This window comes from Budorcas taxicolor, chromosome 17, assembly GCF_023091745.1.
Source record: "Budorcas taxicolor isolate Tak-1 chromosome 17, Takin1.1, whole genome shotgun sequence".
NCBI lineage: Eukaryota > Metazoa > Chordata > Mammalia > Artiodactyla > Bovidae > Budorcas > Budorcas taxicolor.
The window spans coordinates 70,686,519-70,712,504 of record NC_068926.1 but is presented as its reverse complement, the minus strand read 5'-3'; the positions used below and the strand labels follow the sequence as shown (position 1 = coordinate 70,712,504).

Below are 25,986 nucleotides of genomic sequence, written 5' to 3'. Positions count from 1 at the left end.
TCACTTCCTGGTCTCCCTGCCAAGGTCACCAGAGGTCCCCTGGGGTGGGGGTTCTTGAAGGAGGCAGATGCTGGACCTCACACAGGGCAGGGACAGCTTGGGCAGGAGCCCCTGAGTGATGGGGTGATGTCTTTCAGCAAATGTGCTCCTGTGACCTTGGTGACCTCGGTCCTCTATCTCCTCCCCGGAGTGTCTGAGGCTGAAGGAGGAGTTTGCACGTCTTCCTCTGCTGCTGCTAAACTGCTTCAGTCGTGTCTGACTCTGTGAGATCCCACAGACAGCAGCCCACAAGGCTCCTCCATCCCTGGCACTCTCCAGGCAAGAACGCTGGAGTGGGCTGCCATTTCCTTCTCCGGTGCATGCACGCATGCATGCTGAGTCGCTTCAGTCGTGCCCGACTCTGTGTGACCCCATGGACAGGCTCCTCTGTCCACGGGATTCTCTAGGCAAGAATACTGGGGTGGGCTGCCATTTCCTTCTCCTAAGTCTGTCTCTCTTGTCCCAATAATCCAGCCTTTCCCAAACTTGAGCCCGTCTTTAGAACACTCTCTGTCTTCTCAGGGAGCCCTGAGTCCCGTCTGTGCGGTGCTGTCCGTCCTCCTCCACCAGCCCTGAGCCGAGCAGGAGATCCCGGAGCCTGTGTCTGCCGTGAAGGGTGAGGGGTGGCCCTTGAAGCACTCTTTTAAACTGTCTCTAGTCCCAGCGGTGGGGAGACCAGATGGGAGGTGAGGAGTGACAGGCAGAGCCGCGTGGGCAGGCTCAGGGCGACGGCGTCCTGTGCTGTGAACAGCCATGACCATGCGGAGCACCTTCCACAGAACTGCGGATTTTACGGGTAAAGGTCACCATCTCATCATGCAATTACGATAGCGGGCAAGTTCAGTTCCAACAAAGTTGGGACACATGTCTCATCATCAGAAACAGAAAAACACGGTGTGTGAACAGGTAGGTGTGGTGAGTGTCGTGGACCTTGTAAAATTCCCTCCCCTGTGGAGCCGGATGGACACGGCACAGAGGAGAGGTGTGAGGGCAACGAGGAGGAGAAGGAGCTCAGATGTCTCAAGTTAACGTGTGTGGAAGAGACGGGAAACGTCTTGTTCATCTCTTGTTTCTTTGACATAAAAATGTGAATACATTTCTTATTTTGTATTCATGTTAGATTTGCTGCTAAAGCATCTGTTTAATGAAATCCACCTGATCTCTGTCAGAGGTGCTTGAAAAGCTCAGCTCGTAGAGGGGAAAATATGTATTCCTCCTTAACTCTCTTCTTACTATACCAACACGCTGATGACAGTTTGGCGGAGCTTCTGAGTTCGTATATTTCATGTTACAAGTGTTAACATAAAGAGAAGGAACGAGGAATGAAGCCACATAAACTGACACAATACCAGTTTCCATGCTTCACTACAAAATGCTGAAACTGCCAAATAACACGACAGGGAACACTTTTAAATGACATGGATGGTGACAGAGGGCTCTTGCCTGCATCCCTCCTCTGCTGGGAACACCCAGGCGCTCTGCGGGCAGTGGGGCAGCCTCTGCAGGGGTCTCACCCCCTGTCCAGGTGTCCCTGGAGGGCGAGGTTGCTGAAGGAAGCCCATTTCAGTTGTATGACCGGCCCTCTGTCCTTGGGTGGATGTCAGGTCTGGGCACTGACCCCACGCCAGAGCAGCAGGAACTGAGAGGCGAGCCTGTGGCTCTGAGCTGAGAGCTGCCGTGTCCCCTGGGGGCCCCGGTGCAGGGCGTCACCCTCCAGTGAGGACCCTGCTGCCCACGTGGGCAAGAGCCAAGGGAGGAGGTGCAGGCTGCCTGGCCAGGACCCTGCGCTCTCAGGACCAGACCCACAGCGCCCCCTGCTGGCCTTAGACCTCCTCATCCCCCACTTCGCATCACAGCCTCCTGGAAGGTCTTTCTCACACTTGTAGCTGGGTCTCTCTGATGTCACCCCCGGGGCAGAAGAATGAGCCCCTCCGTGTAGTTTGTGGTTGGTTATTCATCTCTCCAGGTTACTAATGACCTGCAAACTCATATGGAATGCTGATGTAATTTCGGATTCTCTGTTGTCTCAGTTTGCACTGCCTGGCTCCTGGGGTCAGTACCAGGGCACAACCACCTGGAAACAAGTTCAAGGCGTCAAATCCCAGAGTGTCCATGGCTTAAACCCGATCGTGACTCTGTCATGATTCTCCCAGGTGGAAACGTGGTTGATGTTGTGTCTGCAGAGTCTCCAGGAGTTGTCCCAGCCCTAATTGCACATCTCTCTTCTTATTTCTGTCTTTGCAGAGAGAATATGATGCTCTGGGGGAATACATGTCATTTTCTTGATTACTTCCAAGATCCTGACAGCGTTTATTTCTGACTCCAATATATATAAGGTGTTTTCAGTTTGGTTTCATAACAGTTCTGTTTAACAGGCTTGATGTAAGGGACTATGGCTATAAATAGGAGTCTCATCCTTTTTAGGGTTTCCTCCTCCATTGCTGGACTTAGCAACCCTAATGACCTGTTACCTGATCCTCAGTGGATACAGTGCAAGTTCACGTGTTAGACTCCGTAGATTTAATAGGGGTGGTTTTATATCATCTGTTTTGAAAAGAGTGATATTTATCCAACATCATCTCAGATAAAGAACTAGGGAGTGGAAGTGGGAGAGATCATGAGTAAAAGGGGAGAACATGGGCAAGTGATGAATCTGAGGGCCACGTCCTAATGGGGAGGGTCTTCCAGTACTTGGAGGTGAGGGGCTTCTCAGGGTGCAGTCCCCAAGAAAGGGAGGCACCCAGCTTCCCTAAGTGTCTGGGTTCAGGGCAGGAGTACAAACCTGGAGCAGGAGTGGGACATGCAGGGGGTGGGAGAGGCCCCCCCAAGGTCTCCAGGGCACAGATGCTGGACTTCTGCTTCTTCATCATCCTGCCAAGTACCTGTGAGGGACCCTGTGTATCTGGGCACAGTGGGATTCTGTTTGTATTTGGGGACCAGAAAGAAAAGGAGTTATTATCAATGACCCCATTAAGATGGACGAGGATGAGTCTCAAGTTAGGTTCTGGTTGATCACACATGCATGATCAGGGAGCATTTTATCAGGAACTATTTTTGTTTACTTTTGCTTTTCCCTGAGACTTCATATAAACTGAATGGATAGTTGGGAGTCGATTCATCATGAGTCAGAAGGCTTTCAAGTGTAGTAGGTATCTATGCAAGGTGTGTGAAACTTGAAAATTCTCCAAGAAGAAGACCGACAGGCTGTCCCACGTTCTCAGCTGCCTGTTCCCTGACCTCCCTTGAGGACCAGGAATGATGGAGCCCAGCACCACGGCTGCAGGTCTGCAGGCCCAGGAGGCCCAGGACACAGGGGCCACAACCCCATCTTCCTGCACTCCCACCACAGTGAGGCCATGGGCCCAGATGGTCCAGGTCTCTGCAACAGGAGGACCATGAGTGACTGTCCAATTTGATTTCAGAAAAGATAAAGAAATGAGACATGGGACCTGAAAAGAATGTTTCTGCAGTTGAGGTGCCATCAGATGACTCATAGACAGAACCTGAGGCAGAAGAAAGCGTGGCCTGTCTTGAGAGGCAGCCACGTCCTCCTCTGCTGACCCCTCAGGACTCACCTTGTGTGAGGCCTCAGATCATTCTGAAGGAAGAAAAATTCCCATATCTTCTCCATCTGGTTACTAGGAGCCTGGGGGGCCATGAGTTTTAGAACATGCTGACCTGTTAGCAGCACTGCGGAAATGAGGAGGGAACAGGGTGCCGGAGCCAGGCCTCCTGTCAGCACCTGAGCTGTGGACCGGTCCCTGCAGCCAGGGACCCACTCTCTGTGGGATGAGGGGATGGAGATGGGAGGAGCAGGGCTGCGCTGGGGTGTTTCTGCTGAAGACACAGTGCCGGAGTCCAGCTCCAGCAGCTCAACCTGAAGAGATGAGCGGTGTCAGCGAGAAACGACGCAGCCTCTCAGTTTTCTTGGACTGCTTATTTATTTCAAGCTTAAGATTCTCTTTTATACTTTTACAAAAGCATTAGGTCAGAGGTTTGACATTTTCAGTTCCCACTGACCCAGATTTGTTGTCTCCATTCATCATTGTTGCCCCTCAAAAGGAGTTCCTGCCTCAGCAATTCTCTTATCTACGTCTTCTCATGTGTCCTTGTGAATACATTGTAACTCATGCTAATGTCTGGGCTGCATACCACATTCCTCAGTTTATTTCTTATCTTTCTAAGTCCTGTTTGCCCCTAGTATCCTAAGCTCACTATTTCTTAAACAGGGCTTCTAGCTATTAATATCTCTAAAGTTCCTAATCTCTATAAGCTATAGTAGAATATGCTAACATTACAACATTCTTTAAATCTTTAGCTTCTAACTATTTTAATTATTCCTAAGCTCTAAATCCAGCAAACTCTTTTGCCATAAACACCTTCCTCACAAAGAGGCTTCAGATAGCAGTCCCTCCCATGGCCTCAAGTGGCGACCTACGTGCTCACCCTGGAACACTCTTTTGTAAAAGTCCTTGAAAAAATGTCAGTGATTAACCTTATGAATTCTTCTCTGAGCACAACTGCAGAAGGCTTTGTGCCTTCTCATGCTCCTCTCAAAAACTATAAGCTCCTTAATATTCCTTTCAGTCAACTGAGCCGAGGAGAGGAAGAAACAAGTCAGAATCACAAGGCCTAACTCCTTCATCCTGGGTCCATGCCTGCGGGACAAGGAGAGGGAGTTGGGGCCGTGTCTCCATTTTCTCAGTCATGCCTAATGCGGCTCCCGACCACACAGCATCTGTTCTGGGGAATTTACTCCAGATTTTGAGGGAGGGGCAGGTGGACTCTGTAGTCAGATATGTGGCTTCCTGGGATGCCTGTGCTGTCTCAGGTCTCAGCACGATCCTGTGTGTCTCCTCCCTCCCTTCACAGAGATCTCTGTGCAGAGAAGCCTTCCTTGGAAATCCCTCTATGGAAACTTCTCGCTGAAACCAGGCTCAGAGCCAAAGTCCAAGGCCCAGGGGTTTTTGTCTCATTTCCTCATCATCTGAGCCACTGTGGGAACCAACATCACAGTAATAGTCAACCTCGTCCTCTGGCTGCAGCCCAGAGGTGAGCAGGAGCCCCACGTTGGCTGAGGCATCTTTGGATCCAGAGAAGCGACTGGGGACCCTGGAGCCCTGGAGCTTTGGGGAGTCTGAGTTTTAGAACAGGAGCTACCGGGGAGGACTCCCTGGCTTCTGCTGGTACCAGGTTATAGGCAAGCTGCCAAAGTTGTAGCCACTGCTCAGGGTGCAGGAGAGTCTGGCTGATCCTCCCAGAGATCCAGACAGGGAGGCTGACTGAGTCAGCACAAGCTGGGAGAGGGAACCTGCAGACACAGACACAGGGAGATGGGACAGGAGCTGCAGGAAAGAGTCCCAGAGTCTGCGCCCCAGGTGCTATTGAGGCTGGGAACTGAGCCCTGGTGCCCAGGCCCGTCCCTACCTGAGCAGAGAGAGAGGAGCACCAGCAGGAGAGGAGTCCAGGCCACGGTGCTCACAGAACCCTGGTCCCCCAGTGGCCTCAGCTGCCCCAGGTCTAATTTTCTCCCCCACCCTCTGCCAGAGGAGGGGCTGCCATGCTAATGGGGGTCCACCCAGGGCCAGCCCAGCCCCTCCCTGAACTCTGGTGCTGGAGCTGTGCTCACAGCCCAGATGTAAGGGAGGGAGGGGCTTCCCTCTTGGGAACACCTGGAGGAAGCCCCTGCTGAGACCACACAGGTCCCTGCTCAGGGGACTCTGCAGACAGAGAGGACACACTGCTGAGCTCCCCCAGGAGCACAGACCCCAACCCCAGCCCAGCCCCTGCAGGGAGTGGGGCTCCTTGAGCAGCGGTGCAAGGACCCCAAGGCAGACCCACAGCGCCCCCTTCTGCTAACATGTGGAAAAGTTTTGCTGAAAAAGGGAATGAAATTCAAAGTTCTCTAAGAAGGAACAACATTTGTTCTAGTAGAGAAAATAAGTAAACAGATGAAGATGCTTAGAAGAAACAGAATATTTTGTCATGAAATTCCTCCACAAAAAGACATAATGTATCCTTATTTAGCATAAATATCGAACAAACTTGAGGAGTCATATGCTTCCCATACACTGGATTTGTATTTTTTTAAGCATTGAAAAAGATGTAAAATTTGTGTTTCTCTGAGGAAGCAGTTAAAGTGTATTACATACAACCCATAGATAAAGCACATAAGAGGGAAATTTATCCCACTTCCCTTTTTTCCTGTGTTTAAGGATCTGCCTGTCGATGGAGGGGATACGGTCGCAGTGCCAAAGCCAGGAAGCTCCCACATTCTGCAGAGCAACTCAGCAGGAAAGCCGAACTGCTGAAGCTCCATCCCCCAGAACTGGTGCTCTGCAACAAGAGAATCCACGCCAATGAGAAGCCAGTGCACTGTGATGAAGACCGGCCGCACCCCCCACAACCCGAGAGCCCAGGAGCAGTGAAGACCCCGCACAGCCATCAGTCAACCAATCAAGTGTAAGAAACAACGTGACCACCAAACCAGCAGAAGGGGACATTACAGACCACCATTGTAAACAGTGATCCAAGTCCTCTCGACAAAGTGAAACATTAGAAAAGTAGAAAAATCCCAATCTCAGGTTAAGACATTGACAGTGTTACCAAATGTTACTGTTTAGAATATATGTTATATTTGATAGGAAGACTCTCAAACATAAATTTACAGAGCAATCCAGTTCACACACTCCCAGTCGCCCCCGACCCCTTCGGGCTCTTCTCGTGTCTCTGGAGCCTGGGCGTTTGCCGAGCCCAACCTCGGAGCATCCTCCTTGTCCAAGGCGACAGAGGCCGCCCCAGGGAGCAGCCTGGGGGGAACCTGGCGACCCTGGCACTTGGCGGGCAGTGGGACCACGAAGGCAAGGGGAAGGTGCTGATTTGCTGGCGCAGGATGCCAGCACGCCGTGCCACTGCCAGGGAGGAAGTAACGCTGGCCTCAACAGTTGCGGATTCTGTGGAGGGTGACTTTTGTCTTTCACCCAGTGAACAACTCAGGCTCCCAGTGGAGCCTGAATGTTACTGCATTCATTGGAAATGATGTGGTAATTCATCTACCTGGATTGTGTAAGAAAGCAGGAAAAAAATGTTCCAAAAGGGAAAGGTCTGGAAGGCTGGACAAAGGCTTCTCATACCTGACAGAGCTCATATTGTGCTGGATTTTCATCAAACAGTTGATGGTATCCAGGAACAACAGAGAGGCGAACAAGCAGGAAAAAGTTAGGGTACCACAGAAAGGGCATTCTCCCTGTTTATTCTCCCCAAGAGGACCAGAGTGGACTTAGGATATGTGATCTTGTTTCTGACTTTGATGGCTTTTCTGAGAGTTTCCAAGTTCTGGCTAACCACTACAAATCCATATACCCCACTTCGGAAATAGACATTGAAGATGAATTCCAAAAACTCAAGGGTTATATGCAAAAGGGTGAGACCAACTGTGAGATATATGGAGTTTATTTCCTATGTCGGGCTTTCAAGGAAACACCATCGAAGAAAATCTTGGTGAAGGTGCAATTGCGGCACTGCTAGCTATTGATTTTGAAAGCCATCCTTTCGTCACCTCTTTGAGCTGTACGGTGGAGGTGTTTGTACCGGCTTGGGTATGCCCCCTTAAAATGCGGAGAAGTGTATGGAGTTGTGAAAGCTTATAGAACTAGAGTTGGGATTGGTCCCTTTCCTACAGAGCAAGACAATGAAATTGGAGAATTATTACAAACAAGGGGTAGAGAGTTTGGTGTAACTACAGAAAGGGAAAGAACACATGTCTGGTTGGACCTTGTTTTGATTAAATATGCTCATACAATTAATGGATTTACCACATTGGTAGTCAAAACTTTTGATATTTTGGATATATTTCTGGAAATCAGAGTTGAAGTTGCATACGAGTTAAATGGTGAGATTATAACTCATTTCCCAGTAAACCAAGAACTCTTAAATAAATGGACTTAAATATAAGACCCTCCAGAATGGAACACACAGATATGAAATGTAAGGACATTTAAGGAACTGCCTATTAATGCCCAGAATTGTTTGATTTACTGAAGATGAAATTCAAATTCCAGTTAAATAGATTTGCCTAGATAAATCCAGAGTTGATGATTCAGCTCTTTTAAGGATTTCCAGTGATACAAGAAGCATTCCTGAAGAGGTGGGGAAAGGACTTGCTTAAATATTTCATTTATGATCAACGACTTTCAAGAATAAAGACACTGAAATGAGGTGTAGGCCCTACAGTCGCTTCCAGTCTTTCAAGATGGATGACTGCTGTGGAGATACACTCTGGCAGTTTGCAATGTCAGCTGCCTTAGCTGCATGATTGCCTAATCATTTGTTGTTCCTCCTGCTTATGGTGCCATTTTTCTTTTCATTTTAGTAAGAATATAATCAATGTTGTTGGAAATCAGATAGAATGATCTCTGTTCATTTCCAAGGCAAACGATTCAATATCACAGTAATCCAAGTCTACGCCCTGAGCAGTAATGCTGAAGAAGCTGAAGTTGAACTGTTCTATGAGGAACTAGAAGACCTTCTAGAACTAACACCCAGAAAAAATGTCCTTTTCAATATAGGGGACTGAAATGCAAAAGCAGGAAGTCAAGAAATACCTGAAGTAACAGGCAAATTTGGCCTTGGAATACAGAATGGAGCAGGGCGAAGCCTAATCGAATTTTGCCAAGAGAATGCACTGGTCATAGCAAACACCCCCTTCCAACAGCACAAGAGAAACCTTTCCACATGGCCATCACCAGATGGTCAATACCAATATTCTTTACAGCCAAAGATGGAGAAGCTCTATACGGTCAGCAAAAACAAGACCAGAAGCTGACTGTGGCTCAGATCATGAACTCCTTATTGCCAAATTCAGACTTAAATGGAAGAAAGTAGGGAAAACCACTAGACCATTCAGGTATGACCTAAATCAAATCCCTTATGATTATGCAGTGGAAGTGAGAAATAGATTCACGGGATTAGATCTGATAGACAGAGAGCCTGAAGAACTATGGAGAGGTTAGTGACACTGTACAGGCGGCGGGGCTCAGGATCCTCCCCAAGAAAAAGAAATGCAAAAAGGCAAACGGTTGTCTGAGGAGGCCTTACAAATAGCTGTGAAAAGAGGAGAAGCGAGAGGTAAAGCAGAAAAGGAAAGATATACCCATTTGAATGCAGAGTTCCAAAGAATAGCGAGGAGAGACGAGAAAGCCTTCCTCGGTGATCAGTGTACAGAAATAGAGGAAAACAATAGAATGGGAAAGACTAGAGGTCTCTTCAAGAAAATCAGAGACACCAAGGGAACATTTCATCCAAACATGGGCACAATAAAGGACAGAAATCGTATGGACCTAACAGAAGTAGAAGACATTAAGGAGAGCTGGCAAGAATACACAGAAGAACTGTACAGAAAAGATCTTCATGATCCAGATAATCACAATGATATGATGATTCACCTCGAGCCAGATCCTGGAATGTGAAGTCAAGTGGGCCTTAGGAAAGTAGGGATTACTGAGGTGAAATGTGACAAAAACTAGGGTGTTCAGAGGTCAAATCTGACAGAAACTAAGGGGTTCTGAATTAAAATCTGACAGAAACTCGAGGGGGGTGGTTGTCTGAGGAAAAGTCAGACAGAAGCTAGGTATCACTGAGATCAAATCTGGCAGACACTAGTGGGTTCCAAGGTGGAACCTGAGAGAAACTAGGGTTTCCTGAGGTAATAACTGACAGAAATTCTGAGCCTCTGAGGTTAAAAAAAAATCTGAAAGAAGCTAGGGGGTTCGGAGGTAAAATCTGACAGAAATTAGGGGGTTGTGTGGTAAAAATCTGACAGAAATAAAAGGGTTCTGTGGTAAAAATCTGACAGAAACGAGGCAGTTCTGAGGTGAAATTTGACAGAAACTAAGGGATACTGAGGTAAAATGTAACAGAAACTATGGAACAACAGACTGGTTCCAAATAGGAAAAGGAGTACGTCAAGGCTGTATATTGTCACCCTGCTTATTTAACTTCTATGCAGAGTACATCATGAGAAACGCTGGGCTGGAAGAAGCACAAGCTGGAATCAAGAATGCTGGGAGAAATATCAATAACCTCAGATACGCAGATGACACCACCCTTATGGCAGAAAGTGAAGAGGAGCTAAAGAGAGTCTTGATGAAAGTGAAAGTGGAGAGTGAAAAGTTGGCTTAAAGCTCAACATTCAGAAAACTAAGATCATGGCATCTGGTGCCATCACTTCATGGGAAATAGATGGGGAAACAGTGTCAGACCTTATTTGGGGGGCTCCAAAATCACTGCAGATGGTGACTGCAGCCTTGAAATTAAAAGACGCTTACTCCTTGGAAGAAAAGTTATGACCAACCTAGATAGCATATTCAAAAGCAGAGACATTACTTTGCCGACTAAGGTCCGTCTAGTCAAGGCTATGGTTTTTCCTGTGGTCCTGTATGGATGTGAGAGTTGGACTGTGAAGAAGGCTGAGCGCCAAAGAATTGATGCTTTTGAAGTGTGGTATTGGACAAGACTCTTGAGAGTCCCTTGGACTGCAAGGAGATCCAACCAGTCCATTCTGAAGGAGATCAGCCCTGGGAATTCTTTGGAAGGAATGATGCTAAAGCTGAAACTCCAGTACTTTGGCCACCTCATGCGAAGAGTTGGCTCATTGGAAAAGACTGATGCTGGGAGGGATTGGGGGCAGGAGGAGAAGGGGATGACCGAGGATGAGATGGCTGGATGGCATCACCGACTCGATGGACGTGAGTTTGAGTGAACTCTGGGAGTTCACTGGATGGACAGGGAGGCCTGGCGTGCTGCGATTCATGGGGTCGCAAAGTATCGGACATGACTCAGAGACTGAACTGAACTGAGAGTCTTCTGAGGTAAAATCTGGCAGAAACTAGGGGCTTCTGGAATAAAATCTGACAGAAACAAGGAGGTTCTGAGGGAGAATCTCACAGAAACTAGGGGTTCTGAGGTAAAAACCTGACAAAAACTAGGGGATTCTGAGGTAAAATTTGACAGAAATGAAGGGGTTCTGAGGTAATATCTAACAGAAACTTGGGATTACTGGGGTGAAATGTGGCAGAAAATAGGGGCTTCTGAGCTGAAATCTGACAGAAACTAGGGGGGTTTGAGGTAAAACTTGACAGAAGATAGGGGCTTCTGATGTAAAATCTGTGAGAAAGTAGGGAGGCTGTGAGGTAAGACTTGACAGAAATTAAGGGGTTCTGTGGTAAAATCTGAGAGAAAGTAGGTTCTCCTTAGGTAAATCTGACAGAATATAACGGGTTTTGTGGTAAAATCTGACATAAACTAGGGGCTTCTGACATAAAATCTGACAAAAACTAGGGGGTTCTGAGGTAAAATCTGACAGAAATACATGCTCCAGAGGTAAAATCTGATAGAAACTAGATGATACTGAGGTATAGTCTGAGAGAAACTAGGGGCTCTTTTGGTAAAATATGACAGAAACTAGGGGATTCTTAGGTACAAATCTGACATAGTATGACTGGGGGTATGGAGGTAACATGTTACAGAAACTGGAGGCTTCTGAGGTAAAAACTGACAGAAACCAGGGGGTACTAAGGTAAAATGTGACAGAAATTAGAGGCTTCTGATGGAAAATCTGACAGAAACTAGATTGGTTCTGTGGTAAAATCTGACAGGAACTAGATTGGTTCTGTGGTAAAATCTGACAGAAACTAGAAGGGCTCCTGAGGTAAAATCTGTGAGAAACTAAGGGGATTCTGTGGTAAACACTAACAGAAACTGAGGGGTTCTGTAGTCAAATCTGAAAGAAACTAGGTTTTCCTTGGGTAAACCTGACATAGTATAGGGGCTTCTGAGGAGGAGAAGGGGATGACAGAGGATGAGATGGTTGGATGGTATCATCAACTCAATGGGCATGAGTTTGAGTAAGCTTCAGGAGTTGGTGATGGACAGGGAAGCCTGGCATGATGCAGTCCATGAGACTGCAAAATGTCAGACAGGACTGAGCAACTGAACTGAACTGAGGTTAAAATCTGACAGAAACTAAGGGGTTCTGTGGTAAAATCTGACAGAAATTAGATGGCTCCGTGGTAAAACCAGACAGAAACTAGGGGATTCTGACAGAATTACAGGCTCCAGAGGTAAGATCTGATAGAAACGAAGCAATACTGAGCTATAATCTGAGAGAAACTAGATACTCCTTTGGTACAATCTGACAGAAACTAAGGGGTTCTGACATAAAATCTGAGAGAAACTAGGGAGTCTCTGAAGTAAAATCTGGCAGAAGCTAAGGGATTCTGTAGTAAAATCTGACAGGAACTAGGGGGTTTTGAGGTAAAATTTGACCGAAGATAGGGGCAGATTTTATCTGGCAGATTTTACCAGATAAAATCTGACAGGAACTATGTGGTTCTGATGTAAAATTTGACAGAATTATACAGGCTCCGGAGGTAAAATCTGATAGAAATGAGGCAATACTTAAGTATAGTCTGACAGAAACTAGGGACTCCTCGTCAAAATCTCACAGAAACTAAGGGCTCCAAGGTTAAATGTGAGAGAAACCAGGGACACCTTAGGTAAAATCTGACAGAAATGAGGGCATTCTGACGTGAAATTGACAGAAACTATGGTCGTCTGAGGTAAAATCCGACAGAAAGTGGGATTCTGTTGTAAAATCTGACAGAAACTAAGGGGTCTGAGGTAATATCTGACAGAAACTGGGAAGTTCTGAGGTACAGTCTGACAGAAACTAGGATGTTCTCACGTAAAATCTGAGAGAGTGAAGAGGTTCTGAAGTAAAATCTGAAAGCAACCAGGGGTTCAGAGGTAAAATCTAACAGAAACTAGGAGATTTTGAGTGAAAATCTGACAAAAAGATGAGGTTCTGAAGCACAATTTCAGAAAATATGAAGTTCTTAGGTAAATTACAGAAACTAGGAGATTCTGAGGTTGAATCTGGTGAAAACTAGAAAGTTCTGATTGAAAAACTGACAGAAAGAAGGAGGTTCTCAGCCAAAATCTTAGAGGACATACAGAATCTTCTTGTGAGCTGAAAAGGCACAGGCCTAGCAGGAAGCCACACAGCTGAGGACAGAGACCTCATGCCCTCCCCTCTATGTCTGAAGCAAATTCATCATAGCAAGTGCTGTATCTGAACTAATGATCCTAGTGTTATTGAGCCAAAGCCCACTCTGCTCATCACATGACAGGCCAATGAATTGGAGGAGATGTGTTCTGGCAAGGAATATGACTTTATTCAGAATGCTGGCTCACTGAGATGACATATTAATGTCTCAAAATAACCAACTCCTAGAGGTCGGAAGGCCAGGTTCTTTTATATTAGCAGAGAGTGACGTGGTGTAGAAATACAGTCTAAAGGCCAAATAGAGAGGGATAGACTGTGAGGAAGCAAAGTACATAGGGCCACCAGTCTTTAAAACATTCTGATGAAGGGCCAGCCTTTGGAAGGATTGTGTTAATCTCTTCTCTTCACAGGTGAGCAAGGTCAGATTATGTCTCATAATAAAGACACTTCAGTTTAGCAATCAGGCAGAGGAGTAAGGTCTTCTGATTGTCACTTTTCAGTCAATAAATCCTGTCTAACTCTTTGAGAATCCAGCACGCCTGGACCAAAGACTGCAGCATGCCAGGGCCAAGACTGCCTGGGCCAAGACTGCAGCATTCCAGGCTTCCCTGTCCATAGCCAACTCACGGAGCTTGCTCGAGCTCATGTCCTTCAAGTCGGTGAGGCCATCAAACCATCTCATCCTCTGTCATCCCCTTCTCCTCCTGCCCTCAATCTTTCCCAGCATCAGGGTCTTTTCCAGTGAGTTGACTCTTTGCATCAGGTGGCCAAAGTATTGGAGATTCAGCTTCAGCATCAATCCTTCCAGTGAATATTCAGGATTGATTTCCTTTAGGATTGACTGGTTTGATCTCTTTGATGTCCAAGGGACTTCAAGAGTCTTCTCCAGCACCACAATTCAAAAACATTAGTTCTTTGGCCCTCAACCTTCTTTATGGCCCAAATCTCACATGTGTACATGACTACTGGAAGAACCATAGCTTAGACTATAAGAACCTTTGTCAGCAGGTGATGTCTCTGCTTTTTAATACGGTGTCCAAGTTGGTCATAGCTTTTCCTCCAAGGAGCAAGCTTCTAATTTCCTGGCTGCAGTTTCTGTCCACGGTGATTTTGGAGCTCAAGAAAATAAAATCTGCCACTGTTTTCACTTTTCCCTCATCTGATTCCATCAAGAGATAGAATGAGATGCCATGATCTTCATTTTCTGAAAACTGAGTTTTCAACAGGCATTTTCACTCTCATCAACAGGCTCTTCACTGTTAGCCATGCGGGTGATATCATTTGCATATCTGAGGTTGTTGATATCTCTCCTGGCAGTCTTGATGCCAGCTTTTGACTCATCCAGCCCAGCATTTTCCATGATGTACTCTGCATACACATTAAATAAGCAAGGTGACGACATACAGCCTTGACATACTTTTTTCCCCCAATTTCAAACCAGTTCTTTGTTCCATATCCAGTTCTAACTGTTGCTTCTTGTCCTGCATACAGGTTTCCCAGGAGGTAGGAAAGTAAGATTGCTATCCCCAGCTATTTAGGAATTTCTCACAATTTAGTTTAAATAAATCACAATTTAATTTATTGTGTTTTGTGCTGTCAAAGGTTTTAGCCGAAGAATTGATGCTTTTGAATTGTGGTGTTGGAGAAGACTCCTGAAAGTCCCTTGAACAGCAAGGAGATCCAACCAGTCCATCCTAAAGGAGACCAGTCCTGGGTGTTCATTGGAAGGACTGATGTTGAAGCTGAAACTCCAATACTTTGGCCACCTGATGCAAACAGTTGACTCATTTGAAAAGACCCTGATGCTGGGAAAGATTGAGGGCAGGAGGAGAAGGGGACGACAGAGGATGAGATGGTTGGATGGCATCACCAACTCAATGGACATGGGTTTGGGTGGACTCTGGGAGTTGGTGGTGGACAGGGAGGCCTGGCGTGCTGCAGTCCATGGGGTCACAGAGTTGGACACGACTGAGTGACTGAACTGAATGAAGCAGAAGTAGATGTTTTCCTGGAATCATCTTGCTTTCTCTATTATCTGACAAATGTTGACAATTGGATCAGTGATTCCTGTGCTTTTTCTAAATCCAGCTTATACATCTGGAGTTCTCAGTTCAAATACTGTTGAAACCTAGTTTGAAGGATCTTGAGGATTTCCTTGCTGGCATGTGAAATGAGTACAATTGTACAGTAGCTCCTCCAAATAAAACACAAATGTCAGTGAAAAAAAAATTCCCTTACTTACACCCTAAAATCCTCTTTGACTAAGTTTTGAAACCAGTAAAGGTACATAGTTTTCTACAGCTTCAGATCCACTCACAGTGGAGCTGACCATGTGCTCTGGGCCTTGTGGAGGTCCTGGCAGTCTCCATGACATTATTACGTTTAACCTGTCAACTAGGAAAGATGAACAGTTTGGGAGCTGTGAATTAAGTTTTATTTGGGGCAAAATGAGGACTGCAGCCTGGGAGGCACCATCTCAGAGAGCTCTCAGAGACTGCTCCAAAGCGGGTGGGGGAAGGTCAGTATATAAGGTTTTGGTGATGGGGGAGCTCAATACCGTGAAGCACTCATTTTACAAAGGGTTTTTTGCTCGTCATGAGGATCTGCTGTCACCATGAAGGGAGTTAGTGCTTCTCTAGATAGGAATCAACGCAAACTGGAAGTGGTCCAACAGAAAATGGCAACAGTGAACATAGATGGTTTAGGAATCAGTGAGCTAAAACGGACTGGAGTGGGTGAATTAAACTCAGATGACCTTATATCTACAAGAAATGGAGTAGCCATCATCGTCAACGAAAGACTCCGAAATGCCCTACTTGGATGCGATCTCAAAAACGACAGAATGATCTCTGTTCGTTCCCGAGGCAAACCATTCAGTATCACAGTCATCCAAGTCTATGCCCCGACCAGTAACGCTGGAGAAGCTGAAGCTGAACGGTTCTGTGACGACCTACAAGACCTTCTAGAACTAACACACCAAAACGATGTCCTCTTCCATACACGGGACTGGAATGCAAAAGCAGGAAGTCAAGAAACACCTGGAGTAACAGGCAAATTTGGCCTTGCAGTACAGAATGAAGCAGGGCAAGGGCTAATAAAGTTTTGCCAAGAGAATGCACTGGTCAGAGCAAACACCCTCTTCCAACAACACAAGAGAAATTTTTGCACACAGACATCACCAGATGGTCAATACCAAAATCAGGTTGATTATATTCTTTGCAGCTAAAGATGGAGAAGCTCTATACAGTCAGCAAAAACGAGACCGGGAGCTGACTGTGCCTCAGATCATGAACTCCTTCTTGCCAAATTCAGACTTAAACGGACGAAAGAAGGGAAAATCACTAGACCCTTCAGTTATGACCTAAATCAAATTCCTAACAATTGTACAGTGGAAGTGACAAATAGATTCAAGGGATTAGATCTGATAAAGTGCCTGAAGAACTACGGACAGGTTCATGACATTGTACAGGAGGCAGTGATCAAGATCATCCCCAAGAAAAAGAAAGGCAAAATGGTTGTCTGAGGAGGCCTTACAGATAGCTGTGAAAAAAAGAGAAGCAAGAGGCAAAGCAGAAAAGGAAAGATATACCCATTTGAATGCAGAGTTCCAAAGAATAGCGAGGAGAGACGAGAAAGCCTTCCTCAGCAATCAATGTACAGAAATAGAGGAAAACAATAGAATGGGAAAGACTAGAGATCTCTTCAAGAAAATCAGAGATACCAAGGGAACATTTCATCCAAACATGGGCACAATGAAGGACAGAAATGATATGGACCTAACAGAAGCAGAAGATATTAAGAAGAGGCGGCAAGAATACACAGAACTGTACAAAAAAGATCTTCACGACCCAGATAATCACGATGGTGTGCTCACTCACCTAGAGCCAGACCTCCTCAATGCAAAAGCCAAGTGGGCCCTAGGAAGCATCAATCACTAGGAACAAAGCCAGTGGAGGTGATGGAATTCCATTGGAGCTATTTCAAATCTTAAAAGATGATGCTGTGAAACTGCTGCACTCAATATGCCAGCAAATTTGGAAAACTCAGCAGTGGTCTCAGGACTAGAAAAGGTCAGTTTTCATCCCAATCCCAAAGAAAGGCAATGCCAAAGAACGCTCAAACTACCACACAATTCCACTCATCTCACACGCTAGTAAAGTAATGCTCAAAATTCTCCAAGCCAGGCTTCAACTGTACGTGAAACATGAACTTCAACATGAACTTCCAGATGTTCAAGCTGCACTTAGAAAAGGCAGAGGAACCAGAGATCAAATTGCCTGGTTTTGATAAGAGTCTGGACTGCTAACGCTGCATAACTTGGTGTTACCCATTGATCTCCATGTTTTATCAAAAGTATAAAAGGCCTTCTGAACAATGGAGGACGGGACCAGTCGCTGGACTGGTTTCCCCCATGTCTCCTCTCTAATTTCTGGCTGAATTCCCATCTGGGGCGTGGAGGCTGACCATGTCTACTTACTTGCCCCGGCTTTTAAGATCCACGCAAGGGGGAGCCCAAGGCAGGGCACCCCCCGAAATTCAAGAGGACACCGGTGGCCTAACGTAGATGGTGCAAGCTCCTTGTCTGGAACTTTATTGGCTTCCCATGTAAACCAAGTTATTCAGCCTTCTTTCTCCACTTAATTTTCCTACTGCACTATTTCTGCCTAATCTAATCTTAGATTAATAAATAAATAAGTTTTCCTCGCCAACGCCGTCCCCGCTTCGAATTCCCTGGATCCACCGGGGCTGGACCCTGGCAGGGTCTCCTGCATTGCAGGTGGATTCCTGAATTGCAGGAGGACTCCTTTCCAACTGAGCTATGATGGAAGCCCCTCTTTGTTCTTGTAACTGTATTTTTTCCATTTATTACCTTTTCCCTTTTCCCCAAAAGTGTTTGTACTTGCTCACCAAATAGAAATGACGGTTGTTCACTAAACATGTCTGTCACCTGATTTCACCATCTGAGTCATCTCAGCATTGATGCCTATGGTCTCTTTACCCAGCATTACTTATTTTTTCAGTTGTTGATATCAGTGATTTTTTTTTTACTAGATATTGGACTTTGAGGAGAGTACATGAAGAAACTGTGATTGCCATTTCCTGTTCCTTTAATCAGGAGCGCCTCCTGCCGCAGCAGGTCAGGGGTGTGTGTTCACTACCACTGACCCAGCAAGAGGGGCACTGACCCCTGTTCTATGACCAGCTGACTGACCTGGGAACACGGGGTGACGGCTGTCAGCAGCTCCTTCCATCTGGGCAGGTGTGAAACTGCGCTGTGCTGGGCTGCTGCCCTCAGGAAGGGGACTCAGGCTGAGGGGGCTGCTGTGCCGCAGTGGGTGGACTCTCAGCCCCCTGGGCTCCCTGGCCTCAGTCACCAGAAAGGGAGCAGGTGACTGCAGGGCCAACCACCTGTGCCCACCTGGTATTCAGTACTGTTGACCTGGGGGAGTGCGGCGGATCAAGCTATGTCCATGGATGAGTTTAGGGAATCGGGGTGAGGCGGGGAGACTCAGAGTTTGCGCCCCAGGAGGGACCAGGAGGAAGCATCTCCCGGCATCCACAGTGACCTGTGAGCAGGGACCCAGGTCAGGCCAGAGAGGACTCCCTGCTGAGTGCCCATCAAAAACAGAGACCCATTATCCAGACCTAGTAGTTGGTGGGGGCGGGAGTCACACAGCAGGCGCTGCCCACAGTGGAGACCCTGGGGAGACCCACAGCGCCCCTTATAATCCCCCTAGACCCCATCTCTTGGTAGAAGCGTGCTGGGCCAGGGCTGATGCCGGCTCACTGTCAGCCCAGGAACATACGCAGCCATGCCCTGTGCTATGAGCAAGGCAGGGATAGACACTGGCTGTCCAGCTTCTCAGGGAGCAACACTTTCCAAAATCAAATATACATACATACATGCATACATATATATATACATGTATATGTACATTTAAAAATCTACCAATATGGTCATCAATAAAATTCATAGACATTTAATATGGCATTTTAAAATAGTAAAACTATGTCAGATTGATTAATGAGACCAAAATGAAAAAGGCCTAGAAGTCTTCTGGGAAAAGACTCTCAGAGAGCAGGCACTGTCTGGGACAATATCAGACTTGCAGGCTTTCTAAGCTTCTCCTCCATGATTAGCTTCAGTGCGATGACTGTGAGCACGTGGTGTATAATCAGATCAGCACGTGTTCTGTGGATCAGGCTATTGCACACATGTAAAGAAATGGACAAGTCTTACTTTATTCTGCGTCATCAAGTTAATGAAAGTGAGTACTTCTCTTAAAACTCTTTGAACAAGAAGGGTCGTGCTGGCTGTTGGGGGTCTCTGAGTCTCAATGTTGTTGATAAAATGGGCACCTGAGCCCCCTTCCCATCATTATGGGCTGCGGGGTCCTCTTGGAGACCTGGACACACCCGGGGAGAGACTGCAAGAGGCACGGGGCCGTGAACCACGGGCAGGAGATGGATCCGGAGCCTCCCTCCCCATAGGGGTGCCAACCACTTCCACCCTCTCCTGCCTAAAGGCTGACCCTCCGGGCACATGGGCGGGGCTGAGTAGCACTTCCCCATGGGCTCCCACCACTGTGCAGCTGTACCTACCACTGCCCTGGTCCAGCAAGCAGTGATCGTCAGCCTCATCCTCGGGCTGGGCCCCGTGATGGTGAGGGTGGCTTTGTTCCCAGAGATGGAGGCAGAGAAGCGATCAGGGACCCCAGAGGGGCGGGTGTTTGTGTTGTAGGTAACATTTCTGGGAGCCTGGCCTGGGGTCTGCTGGTACCAGCTGGGTTCATTGTTAAGTAGTGACTGACCCAGAACTCAGTGCACAGGTGAGGGTGACCGTCCCTCCTGGAGACACTGACAGTGATGGTTCCTGGATCACAGTCTGAGCTTCTACCCCTAAGAGAGACAGAAGAGAGAAGGTGGTTGTTATGGAGGTGAGGTGCCCTGAGACCCTGCGTGGAGGTGCCCCAAGGGTGCCCAGTCCCGGCCCCTGACCTGAGCCACAACCGAGCAGCCCGAGCAGGAGCACCGTCCAGGCCGCAGCCTCCTCACTTCCTGGGCTGCAGGTGGGGTCCTGGGCCTTCTCGTGCCTCCAGCCCGTCAGGAGGAGGGGGCGCCTCATGCAAATCCCTTCCTCCTCTCCCTGCCCAGGTCACCTGAGGCCCTGGGGTAGGGGGACTTGAAGGAGGCAGATGCTGGACCTCACACAGAGTGGGGACAGCTCGGAGAGGAGCCCCTGAGAGATGGGGCGACACCTTTCAGCAAATGTGCCCCTGTGACCTGGTGACCTGGGTCCTCTATCTCCTCCCTGGAGTGTCTGAGGCTGAAGGAGGAGTTTGCAAGTCTGTCTCTCTTGCCACAATAATCCAGCTTTCCCAAACCTGAGCCCGTCTTTAGAACACTCTCTGTCTTCTCAGGGAACCCTGAATCCCGTCTGGGCGGTGCTGTCCGTCCTCCTCCAGCCCTGAGACGAGCAGGAGATCCCAGAGCCTGTGTCTGCTGTGAAGGGTGAGCGGTCGCCCTGGAGCACAGTCTTGTAAAGTGTCTCTAGTCCCGGCGGTGGGGGGACCAGGGCAGGGGTGTGACATGCAGAGCCACACGGCCAGGCTAGGGGTGACAGCCTCCTGTGCTGTAAAAAGATATGACAGTGTGGACTAGCTTCAGTAGAACTGTAGATTTTAGGGTAAAAACGTCACCATTTCATCATGCAATTATGATAGCTGGCATGTTCAGTTCCAGCAAAGTTGGAACACATGTCTCATCATCAGAAATAGAAAAACACGGTGTGTGAACAGGTAGGTGTGGTGAGCACCGTGGACCTTGTAAAACTCCCTTCCCTGTGGTTCTGGGTGGAGCCGATAGATGCGGGACGGAGGAGGGGTGTGGGGGCAACGAGGAGGAGAAGGGGCTCAGACACCTCAAGTTAACGTGTGTGGAAGAGACGGGAAACGTCTTGTTCATCTCTTGTTGCTTTCACATAAAAATGTAAATACTCTTCTTATGTGTACTCATGTTAGATTTGCTGCTAAAGCATCTGTTTAATGAAATCCACCTGATTTCTGTCAGAGGTGCTTGAAAAGCTCAGCTCATAGAGGTGAAAATATGTATTCCTCCTTAACTCTCTCTTTATTCTACGAACATGCTGATGACAGTTGGCGGAGCTTCTGAGTTCATATATTTCATGTTACAGGTGTTAACATAAAGGGAAGGAACGAGGAATGAAGCCACATAAACTGACACAATACCAGTTTCCATGCTTCACTACAAATGCTGAAACTGCCAAATAACACGACAGGGAACACTTTTAAATGACAGGGATGGTGACAGAGGGCTCTTGCCTGCATCCCTCCTCCGCTGGGAACACCCGGGCGCTCTGCGGGCAGTGGGGCAGCCTCTGCAGGGGTCTCACCCCCTGTCCAGGTGTCCCTGGAGGGCGAGGTTCCTGAAGGAAGCCCATTTCAGTTGTATGACCGGCCCTCTGTCCTTGGGTGGATGTCAGGTCTGGGCACGGACCCCACGCCAGAGCAGCAGGAACTGAGAGGCGAGCCTGTGGCTCTGAGCTGAGAGCTGCCGTGTCCCCTGGGGGCCCCGGTGCAGGGCGTCACCCTCCAGTGAGGACCCTGCTGCCCACGTGGGCAAGAGCCAAGGGAGGAGGTGCAGGCTGCCTGGCCAGGACCCTGCGCTCTCAGGACCAGACCCACAGCGCCCCCTGCTGGCCTCAGGCCTCCTCCTCCCCCTACTTCACAGCCTCCCAGAAGGGCTTTCTCACACTTGCAGGTGGGTCTCCCTGATGTCACCGCCCAGGGTGGTAGAATGAGTCCCCTTCGTCTAGTCTGGGCCTGGTCATTGAGTTTTCCGGGTGCCTAATGACCTGAGACCCCTGAATGGCATGCTGATAAACTAGTGAAGTTCAGGATTCCCTGATGTCTCAGCTCGCTCCGCCTAGCTCATGGGTTCACTGCCAGAACACAACCACCGGAACCTCCGTTTCCAGGGTTCAGACTCCCAGCATGCCCGTGGGTCGTGCCTGCTCATGGTTCTGTGTGAGCTTCCTTCCCAGGTTGACAGGTGGTCAGGGCTGAATGTGCAGGGCCTCCCGGGACCTTCCCAGCCCAGACTGCACGCCTCTGCTCTTATTTCTCTCTTTGCAAAGAGAATAGGCGGCTCTCAGGTGCAACCGTTCTCTTCTTGGTCACTTCCAGGGGTTCTCACTTACCCTTGATCAAGGTCCTCACAGTACGTCTTTTTGACTCAGATATTTAAAGATGTTTTTACTCTAATTTTATAATCTTTCTATATTAAATGTTTGATATAAAATATTATGCCTATAAATGGGTATCTCATCCTTGTCTGGGCTCCTGTTTCATCTCTGGCTGAGAAACCATTATGATCATTACCTGATCTTCACTGGACATGGTGAAGTCTAAAGTTCTAACCTTCCATTGTTAGAATCCATAGATTTCATGGAGGTGAGTTTATAAGGTCTGTGTCCAAAATAGTGACATTTATCCAATATCATCTCAAACAAGGAACCAGGGAGGGAAAAGGGGGAGAGATAATGAGGCAAAAGAGGAGGAATTGAGCAAGTGAGGAGTCTGGGAGTCGCATCCTAATGGGGAGGGTCTCCCAGAACCTGGAGTGGAGGGCTCTTCAGGCAGCAATCCCCGGGGAAAGGGAGGACCCAGCTTCCCCAAGCATCAGGGTTCAGGGCAGAGCACAAAGCCTGGAGCAGGAGAGGGACGTGCGGGGGTGGGAGAGGCCCCTGGGGTCCAGGGCACAGATGCTGAGCTTCTGCTTCCTCAACATCCTGCCCAGCACCTGTGAGACACTGTATCTGGGCACATGGAGATCTTGCTTGTATTTGGAGAAAAGGGTCAATTTCATGGATCCCATAAAAGGGACCAGGACGAGGGTGTGAGCCTGCCTGGTACTGACAGCCCAAGTGACCGCAGAGACCTCAACCAGCACTGGGGATGTCACAGCCAGGGTCAGGGCAGTGATGGGGCCGACATGGGAGTACAGGACAAGCTTTCACCAGACATCCGCATCACACGGGAATACCTGTGGCTGTGGTTAGTGATGTGTCACAGCTGTGTGACACTGATGACCAGCCTCCTCCTCAGGATGGGGTCCAGAGTGATCCAGGAGGGCGAGAGGACAAACCAGGAGGCAGAGAACAGGGCCAAACCCCTGAGTGTCCCTCACCTCTGTCATCGGTCTCAAAGGCAGGGCTTTGCCTGGAATCCCTCGTCATCATTGCCATGGTGATCCCCGCTTCCCCGCTCTTCCTTCTACAGCACGTGGGGCCCTTGAATCTGAACTCATCAGGAGTGTCACAAGCAGAGGGACCCGGGCACATCGTGGGGAGCCCCTGCTCCTGACAGCCCACAGACCACCCCAGCCCTGAAGGAGGAAATGCTCCGATGGGGTGGAGTCGAGAGGAGCAGAGGGCAGCACAGAGCCAGCACCTGGGGGTCAGGAGAGCCACTCCCGGGGCTCCCCGCCTCCTGCGATGTATCCCCGGTGCCCCTCACTCCTCACGCTCTCTGCTCTGCCCCTTCAGGAGCAGAGTTCTCACCCTGGGGGACGATCTGCCTCCAGACTCTGCTGGAGGCGCATCGGGGAAAGCCTCCTGTTGCTGATCTCAAGTGAGGGAGCTCAGCTCCACGGCTCCCGTGATCACCCGGCTGACCAGGGTGCACTTCAGTGGCATCAGAATCTGCTTACATTTTCTGAGATTTCAGCAAAACTGACTCTACCATTGGGAGCAGACATACTATGAACCAGAACATACCTCAGGAATAAGTTGGTTCCAGGGTAATATTTAAGATTTGACGGTTCTCTAAGAACAAGCCCCTGACAGGCTGAGGCTCTCATCCCAGTTTCCCGTCTACCTGTGTCACTGTGCGGAGCCCTGTTGCACCAGCCTGCACGGTCAGAGTCAGCCTCGTCCTCATGCTGCAGCCCAGAGACGAGCAGGAGCCCTCCGTTGGCTGAGACATCCCTGGATCCAGAAAATCCGCGGGGACCCCGGAGCCTGGTTCTTCCTGGAGTCTGAGTGGTAGGACCGGAGTACTGAGGAGGGCTCACTGGCTTCTGCTGGTTCCAGTAAGAGCAGAGCGGCCGACACTGATGTCACTGCTGAGGGTGCAGGGAGCCACAGAGTCACCTGTGGTCTCTCCGGGGACAGGGGTCTCCCCACACACAGGCCCTGAAACCATTGCCGGTCTCAGCAGTCCAGGGCCTCAGGGCTGCGGTGTGGTCACTCACAGCAGCACCAGCTCTAGGGGCTTAGAGAAACCAACAGTAAACAGGTGAGGAATAAATATACCTGCAACCTTATTGAAGAAAGTTAACAATAAAGCCATTAAATTGAGATTCTTCTAAAATATCAGTTGACAATAATAAGAAAACACACTACTCAAGATTAGAAATTAAAATGATAATGTTTGAACAAGTAGCTTTAAACATGGTGGAGTATTCCAAATTCCCTTTCCCCTAAATGGTCTTACATGAAGCAGAAGGGACTGGGAAGAGCAGCTGAGGGCGTTTTGGCTGAAAACGTGCAGTAAGTTGTGAGTACGGCCACACATTCTGGTTCTCACCGTGTGAGATGAAATACGACTTTATGTCCATTTCAGAGCTGCTGCTCCCGTGTCTGCTTGGACAGAGATGCTTCAGCCCCGGGAGGCCCATGTCTGGAGGAGAGCAGGTTTTTGTCTCACTTCCCCCCTGGCCTGGAGCACTGTGCCATTATAGCTGCTACTTTCGTAAGTTGCACAGTAATAATCGGCCTCGTCCTCAGCCTGGAGCGAGCTGATGGTCAAAGTCGCTGTGTTGCCAGACCTGGAGCCGGAGAATCGGTCCTGGACCCCCGAGGGTCGACTGCTAATATCATAGATGAGGAGTTTGGGGGCCGATCCTGGGAGCTGTTGGTACCAGCCCACGTAATTACCACCCCCGATGTTGCTGCTGCTTCCAGTGCAGGTGATGGAGACACTCTGGCCCGGGGACCCGGACACGGAGGGCGGCTGAGTCAGCACAGCCTGGGCCCAGGATCCTGCAAGGGGGAGAGACAGAGATGGTGACTCGGGGGTCCAGACACAATAGCGGGGAGCAAGGCCCGTGAGTCTTCCCAGGGCCCTTCCCCTGTCCCCCCATCCAGTCACCTGTGCAGAGAGCGCCCAGGGTGAGGAGCAGAGGGGACCAGGCCATGGTGGACACGGTCAGGGCGTCCCGCCGTCTGTGGCCCCACAGCTGAGCAGAGCGTCCCCACCCCGCTCCTGCCCCTCTTCATGCCCTGAGAGGGGGCGGGGCCTCTCATGCAAATGACCCCCAACCCCCACAATGCTCTGATCCCCTCTGGGACCTGGCTCAGCTTCCTGGGCCTGAGGGAGGCCAGTGTGTGATCAGGGGCGGGGTTGCTTGGGGCGTGGGGGTGGGAGGGCACAGCTGGGAGCCCTGAGCAGGAAGCACCACAGAGCCCCAGGGGGCTGGGCTCTGCTCTCACCCCTCCAGACACTCAGGAAAGGCCTCGGAGCGCCCCCTGGTGTCCGGACCAAGGCACACATCCTGACCTACTGATAGAGCTCTTGGAGTCAGCTCTCCCCAAATTGCTTTTGAAATTCTACCCTTCAGGATGTGTTTGGATGGATAACAACAGCCAACTGTAGCTTACCGTGTAGTGCATGTGAGTGTTACTCAGTGGATGTGTGACTCTGAGATTTTAAATGAATCAAATGTGTTCATGGATTAGTAAAAATCTAAGGTCATCACTTAAAATAGATGCCTAAATTTAACTGAAGAAAATGCTGTTGTTAGGTCACTAGGCTGTGTCCACTCTGGCTCTGTTTTAATTCTGGATTGCCATGGTACTATTT

General features: G+C 48.7%; 1 pseudogene and 1 gene segment (V, D, J or C); one reads left to right on the top strand and one right to left on the bottom strand.

Annotated features, from left to right (window-relative positions):
• The first annotated feature begins 792 nt into the window (after positions 1 to 792).
• Positions 793 to 7,986, top strand: LOC128062129 (adenylosuccinate synthetase isozyme 2-like; annotated as a pseudogene).
• A 16,617-nt stretch (positions 7,987 to 24,603) lies between these two features.
• On the bottom strand, positions 24,604 to 25,358 carry LOC128062201 (immunoglobulin lambda variable 1-40-like). The segment is given in 2 exon segments: positions 24,604 to 25,166; positions 25,276 to 25,358. Coding segments are annotated over 2 exon segments (429 nt in total).
• Between the last annotated feature and the right edge of the window lie 628 nt (positions 25,359 to 25,986).